Source organism: Cariama cristata, unplaced genomic scaffold (genome assembly GCF_000690535.1).
Source record: "Cariama cristata isolate BGI_N322 unplaced genomic scaffold, ASM69053v1 scaffold38860, whole genome shotgun sequence".
NCBI classification, from domain to species: domain Eukaryota; kingdom Metazoa; phylum Chordata; class Aves; order Cariamiformes; family Cariamidae; genus Cariama; species Cariama cristata.
This window is the reverse complement of record NW_009593829.1, coordinates 9,353-16,742: the sequence shown is the minus strand read 5'-3', so window position 1 is coordinate 16,742 and position 7,390 is coordinate 9,353. Positions and strand designations below refer to the sequence as shown.

General features: G+C 36.4%; 1 protein-coding gene across 1 annotated transcript in view; it reads left to right on the top strand.

The window, feature by feature from the left end:
* Positions 1–225: 225 nt before the first annotated feature.
* The window catches only part of LOC104157992 (scaffold attachment factor B1-like), a gene marked incomplete at its 5' end in the record, with an annotated part of 12,799 nt that continues 5,634 nt past the window's right edge, over positions 226–7,390 (top strand). The window contains 7 exons of the mRNA XM_009695549.1: positions 226–275; positions 3,196–3,296; positions 5,033–5,182; positions 5,278–5,354; positions 6,291–6,424; positions 6,766–6,857; positions 7,262–7,368. Of these exons, the coding sequence (XP_009693851.1) occupies positions 226–275; positions 3,196–3,296; positions 5,033–5,182; positions 5,278–5,354; positions 6,291–6,424; positions 6,766–6,857; positions 7,262–7,368 (711 nt within the window). The remainder of the gene's footprint in view (positions 276–3,195; positions 3,297–5,032; positions 5,183–5,277; positions 5,355–6,290; positions 6,425–6,765; positions 6,858–7,261; positions 7,369–7,390) is intronic.

The following is a 7,390-nucleotide window of genomic DNA, read 5'->3' as shown; positions in this document are numbered from 1 at the left end:
AAGGTTGTTTTCTTAAATTACTCTTATTTGTTAATGTCTTCCTAATATAAGTCTGTTTAAGAATCTGACTTCATTATTTCTTGTCAGATTTCTTAAATCAAGTATACCAAGGTGTGATTTTGTTTGCAACGTATTTTCTGGTAGGTATTTAATTTTAGCGTTTTTCATAGTTTATAGTTAGTTACTTTTCTTTCTGACTTGAATAATATGGTGTTTTGTCTTTAGCCCTGTTGAGGAGGACAGAGATATAAAGATAATCTCAAAGGATGAGAAAGGTATGTTTATTTTCAAAAACAGAAATTTAATGATTGCTTGGATAAACTATTTTTGTATTAGATGGGATATTTCAGCAGAAAAGTATTGGAATCTGTGTATTGTTAAATATCATAAATCATCCACCTCTTTATGGATTTTTTTTTTAAATGTATTTACGCTAAAAAAAAATTTTCCTTTTATGCATTTTCTAAGGATGCCTGTGTCACACTCTTTTGTTTGTATCTTGATCTTCAAAGGTAGACGTTAATACGTGGCAAATATGTCTTTCATGGCACTGAAGATGCTTACCAACAGCTGTTAGTGAGTCAAGAGCCTTTCGCAATTGTGTTTGCTTTACTATACGCTTGTGATTCTTCATACGTCTTCAGTTTTGCTGAAATAATTTGGAATCTAGTATTCACGTATTTAAATGCCACAGAAACTTACAGCTTAACATTGTCTTCAAATTAGACTGACGTTATTAAATCTTTGTCCATGCAGATCCTATTTATGGTGCAAATATGCATCATAAGCAAGATGAAAATTTCTTGATCAACAGTGTCAGGTGCCTGCTCCTTCTTTTCATCGTACTTCTTCCTTTTAATACATCAGGCTGCTGAGTCTTTGCAGCTCACCCCACCTCTATTCTGTGCTATCTGACCAGGGAAGAAAATTTAGAACTGACTGTTAATGTTGTTCTTACATACTGCAGGCAGGTAGTTCGGCACTGTAAATGTGGAAGTTCCAGCAATTCCTATAATAGGCAAGAAACTCGTTATGAGATCTGTCTACTGACTGGACAGGAAGAATTTGAGTGGTTTTGATTGGGTTTTACAACACAGACTGAACTCATTGTCAGCTGCTTTTTCGAAGATCCGGGGTTATACCTGTCTGTGCAAGCTATTGGACCTCACCATCAGCTCCATTAGGGTCTGTTTACCTCTTGCTTACAGTCTGTAATCTTGTGTTCTTATTTCAGAATATTTAAAGGAGCGTTTTGTGCATGCTGTCATTTACCCAAGGGCTTGAATGTATTTTTTGTGGACTGGGAACAACTGTTCTTGAAGTATGCATTCAAAACAGCCTTCAGGAATCTGGGTGTCTGATAACAACCTTGCCCCTGCATACCTTCCTCCAAAGGATGTGCTATGTTCCATAACATTTGTTTAAGTCATTTTCTGGCTTAGTTAACAGCACTGGTAAGAGGTAGCTACTTGATTATGTAACTCTCTCCGCATGCAGAGCAAAGCGGTTGAGCCAGAAGAAAGGCACAGAACTATATCCAAGTCAGTTCTGACTCGTACATTGCTATTTCCACACCTGTATGAAAGGATTTATTTAGGATGAGGAGTTTCCCATGTTTCATGCATGAGAGGTGTATTAATAAGAGTGTAGAAAAATAAATTTATGAGCTCATAAGTCTGGTGGACTCGGCAGTCGATTTACGCCAAGAAGACGACTGTAGTGTTGAGGGTTGGTTCCCAATACCTATATCGTTCTAGTTTCTAAGTTAGAGAAGATTTTTATAGTCCCAGTCTTTCTTTGTCTTGGAAGTGCAGTACCATTTTATGCCTCTTTAAGTCTTATGGGAGAGCAAAAACTGGAGATGTTAAGACAAATCAAAGCTTACTCAAAAGGGACATTAACATAATTTAAATAATCTAAAAAATCATCAGTAAAATAGAAGAAAGAAGAAAGTGCTCATTTTTCTCTTTCTCCAGGATGCTGGTGCCAGGGTAACTACAGGTGGCTGTTTTAAAATTCTAGAGGAAGCATGTGGAGTAAAAGCAGCAAAGCCTACAGTTCAGCTTTCTGAAACACCAAGACAATGTATCTCCCACGTGTTTGCATGCATGACACACCTTTGTCCATGCAGTTCTTGAGACTAGAAGATGACAGGTGTAGACTTAATCTCCTTTATACAAAAGACTTCTTTTCAAAGAGATTGGCACAAATGATTGCATGCTTTCCTAGGGAACTTGTATAAATGTTAAAAACAATGTTCTCGGTGCTAAGCTCATGTTTGAGACAATTACAGGAGTTATCAGGAAGTAAGAGATGGAAAGACAGCCAAATAAAATAGCATTTTAGAAAGGGTCTGGGAGAAATGTCTCCCCTAGAAAGCAGTTCTGGGAAATTCCATATATCGCCGGCAAAAAAAAAAAAAAAAAAAGGCAGATGGTTTGGAAGCAGGTAGCTGAACTGAAACCTGCTTCACTCCATTCATTGAAGCCTTGGAACTGAACACTACCAGCACTGATAAAGACAGTAAAGACATTTCAAAGGAGACTGGAACAGTATCCCTGCATAAGTGCTTCACACTGAAATGCAAACACTAAAACTTGGGAGTTCAACTTGAACACTTCTTAATTGCTAGACATTGGATTTTCAGACTTTACAAGTACATAAACATTTATAAAATTACTTTTCTAGAAATTTTCTTGCTTTCTGTATGGTGAATGTCTTTCCTTGAGGGGTATGGTTAGTCTGCATCGCATCATCATTCCTTTGGAGTCGAGGAGATAAGGAGGGCAAGATGTGAGCATATATGGGTACTAACACAGTTCCTGCAATTCTAGCAGGTCTTCTGTCTTTTCCTGTAAGTGCAGAGTTACTGGGATGTATCCAAGCACATTCTGAAGAGCCACAGTTTTACTTCAGAGATGCCCTAGTCCAGTTTCTTTCATGAAGAATGACATAACATACTTCTGTTGCATGTATTAAAGCTTGTAGTTCCGTCTTAAAGATTTTGGACTTGTAATACTACTTCCCTTCAGGAATGTGAATCATGGCAGGAGAATGTTACGCATTGCATTTCATTTGCTCTATGATTTAAAAAAATAAAAGATTTGTGGAACTACTTTTTAATTCAGAAGTAGTTGTTGAAATAATTAGGATTTAGGGTGTGTTTTGGTTTTGTTTGTTTGCTTTCCTAATTAGGTCGCACTGCTAGCAGTTCGGGTCGAAACTTTTGGGTGAGTGGACTGGCTTCCACTACTAGAGCTACAGATTTGAAGAATCTTTTTAGCAAATATGGGAAGGTAAGGGGTTGTTTGGTTTGTGTTTTTTTTTTTTTTTCACTTGAAACTGTCTTAGTAAGACTTCTTAAGCTCCTGTCACTGAAAACACCAGTGAAAGGAATCATATTATCCAAAATATTGCGGGATATCAAGGAAAAAATTGCCAAAGTAGGTGCTGAATGACTGCTTTTTTATTTTGTTGCTCACTTCCAAACAAATACAAAATTCCATTTACAGTCTTTATTTTAAACACTCAGTGACTGTTTACATATACTTCTGTCTCCTGTGCTGTAATAGAGTATCTTGACCCATTGGAAATTCATAGTCAACAGTGAATTTAATATTGTTTATTAAAGACTTCCTTAGGACTAAGTAAAACATGCAGTAAATGTAGAAACATAATTATTGAGAAATATCTTAAGAATTGCCTTGGTACCTGAAGTTTTATTTTTCTCTAGAGTTGGCAATTGCTTTAAAAAGCACTCGTTTAGGTAGTTTTGGGCACTTTTTTGTTTGGTTTGGTTTTGGGAGGCAGGAGTCCTGCAGTTGTTACTAATGATAGACAAAATGGCAAGTTAAATCTCCCTGTCAGTTGGGAAATTGAAAGAGCTAGTTTAATAGAAGATTGATGTCAGAGACATCAGTAAGGATTTTTGTTAAACCTTTGAAGCCTATTTAAAGATGACTGTCAGCAGATTGTAGTAAAAGAAAACTGTATGTGCTAGCAATCTGCTATTGAATGTTTAACTAATGAAAATACTCTTGAACTTAAATGTGACTTACAATAGGTACAAAAATGCATGAAGAGTAGCATAGCTTTGAGTTTGTCTGAAGGTCATGAGACTAGTAAAGTCTTTTTAACATTCCTTGTGACAATGAAAATGCAGTCCTATTTATTTGTTCAGAATTCCATCTGGTAACCTGGAACGTTGATCATAGAGATGCACCACAAAATTTTAAATGTATTTAAAACTATGTGACAGACAACCTAGTATTTGCCTCTGCTTAGATGCCATGGTAACGTTTAGTCGTTTAAATAAAATTACTGTTACTTTCTTTGGAGTATTATCAGAGGCAGAGCTTCCTAGAAGCAGATGTACATCTGCAATAAATCAAATGCTCAAAAGTATGTTTTTTATAAAGCTGTGCTTTAAAATATGACACCTCTGTGAAATATGATTTATTTCTGTAATACAAAGTGAGCTATATTGAATATATGAGCATAAGTAAGCACCATTTATGAAAATAGGTCTTTTATGTGGGCTTTTTCAAGTTATACTTTTTGGGGAAACTTCCTGTTTAACAAACAAAAATGTAGATAACATTGTGGTCTGCCTCTTAGCAGTGACATGAGGGGAGTTTTTTGAGGGGAGATGGGACTTAGCAGTTGAGCTAGCATTAGCATGTGGGTGGAAATTGGCTTACAAATTTTTACTAGGTTTTTACTCCTTTATACTTAAGCAAAGTGATGTTGTTGATGTAAAGTTAGCTTTTATTTTTTTAACGGGCTTTCTTCAGAACCGAAATCAGTCTTTGGCTCCCATCTGTTGATTCAGCTTTTGCAGCATTGCATTGGCAATAGAAGCGTGATTGGCTCCAAGCAATGCTCCTTTTGTATTTGTTAATCTCTTAAAATTAGAAGTTTCCTGAATGATGATGGACAGGAATAAAACAGAGTAGAAATGGAGCTTGTACTTCTTGCTGTTAAATGGTGGGCATTTGTTACAGTGAGTGTAATACCTCTTTGTTTTGGAAAGGTGGTAGGTGCAAAAGTGGTCACCAATGCTCGCAGTCCTGGTGCTCGCTGTTACGGCTTTGTTACGATGTCTACAGCCGAGGAAGCAACAAAGTGTATTACTCACCTCCACAAAACAGAGTTACATGGGAAAATAATTTCTGTAGAAAAAGTGAGTACTGATCCTCAAAGATACCCCATTACCATCAGATTGTACAAATAGTCGAGACCACATTCTCAGCTGATGATATGCAAAATAAATTTCAGGCAAAAAGTGAACCTGCTGGAAAGAAGCTAAGTGAAAAAAAAGAGAATGAAGCAAAGAAAGAAACAGCCAGTGAGAGGTACTGTTCTAAAAATTGTCTGTCGGAAGGTGTTTTGCTGTTCTTCAGTCTCTGTTGATTTGTCAGGAAAAACAAAGTTCCAGTAAGAATTTCTGTGGCAAACATTCAGAAACAGCGATAGATGCGTTTTTCCAACTTTTACTACAAAATAAACTTCTCTTGATGTTCAGTGCCTAACTTAACACACTTCTGTTATGTGCTTTAAGGTAGGCATTGGAAAGTTGCATTTTCAGGCATACCTTTTAATTTGGCTATATTTGGGGTTTAGTAGATTGTGGTGCTTTCATGTCATAAATCTATAGGAAAGGCCACTTGAGAATTTTGATCAGTATGTCACTGTTTCTTCATTAAATTTTTCTCCTATTGCAATAGGGCTTTCACAGGTGGTTGCGGTCACAAACAGTTCAAGATGAGTTGTCCAAGATCCTGTTTCCACAATATGTTCCTCTTCAGCACTGTGCTTTTTCTCGCTAGCATTACTGAAAGTAGCTGAAAAAGGCACTAAGAAAATGAATAAGATACTAAGTTCTTTGCTGTAATCATCTTCTTGAGGCATAACTCCTGTTAAATGCTGTCTGTTGAGAAGTTTTTGCCTTTATTTCACCTAGTTGCCTGACAAAAATGGTTCACATGGGCACTTCATAATTGTCATGTTGTGTAAGAACCTTTGTGGGCATTAAGCACATGGTGTGAATTTTTCCTTTTGCTTCTAGTTGAGATACCTGAATCATGGCCACGTTTTTATAACTGCACAGCATGGTTTGATTGTCTCATTTTATGGTGTAGGAAGTTGTAGAAGGAAATCTTTGGAAATCTAATTACGACTGTCTTTATCACATCAGAATTCTACTTTGTTACTGTGTTGCTAGCATTCTGCTTTAATTTTCTTTTCTCTTACTCTGTATTAGTCTAATCTATATCAATATCTATCTATAGACCTGGCAGTGTTAAAAGGGATGAGAAATCTGACCAAAAAGATGATCCTAAAAAGACAGAAGACAAAGATGAAAAAAAAGATAAAGACGAACTGAAGTCTGGTTCATTGGATCAACCTAAAACTATTAAGTCGGGTAACTGGACTATTCTTTTTTTCATAAAGATATGGTGAAGTATGAATAATTAATTGTAGGTAGTTATTTCTGAAGAACTGCCGATGTTCTAGAATTATTTCTGGTTCTTGCTTGGAAGTCCAGAAGGTATAAAGTGGGGTGGGGGGGGGTGTTCGACATTATGTCATCCTTAACAGAAGCACTTGGAATAGGTGTGGTGAAAAAATTATTTTTGAAGAGATGGTTAGATGCATATTCTCACATTTTAGAGAACATAACTTCTGGCATAGCAATGAGTGCTGTAGGTTATGTAGTTTGATTGTTTTTTCCACCTCTTTCCCCTCAACCTCTGATTTGTTTAGGAAGTAAAGGAACAGAGAGAACGGTAGTAATGGATAAATCCAAAGGAGAACCTGTTATTAGTGTGAAAACATCAACTGCATCAAAAGACAGAGTAAGTAATGTTTCTGCATGGGAAATACTACGTGTCAGTTTTCGTTAGAAACAAATACTGAATCTTGCCAAGTTACATGTAACCCACAGTTGTCTTACCAGTTTGTCCCATTAGAGTTTCTATAATTTGGATTTAGATCTTAATTAGTAAAATACTTTTCATGTGGCTGATAGCATATTCAGCAATTAAATCCTGCCAAATAAATGTGGGAAGGTAAGTATGACTGTGTTAATACATGGTGTGTCTATAATGTTAAGATAAGAACAGCTTTTTTGAAAAACGAGGGGACCAAGCTTTGAGATACGATGTGTATGAATGGAAACAGAGCTTAGAGTATTGTTTGTGATAGTTGTCCTTTTATAAATGTACTTTATTAAGTTTCTTTACCTCAATATTAAATACAGAGCATTAAGAGCCAGGATCGCAAATCAGAGAGCAGAGAGAGACAAGGCATTGTGCCATTTGACAAAATAAAAGCACAGCGAAAAATGAGGGAGGCAGAGCAGCGCCGGTAAGAGCAACAGTGAAATTGT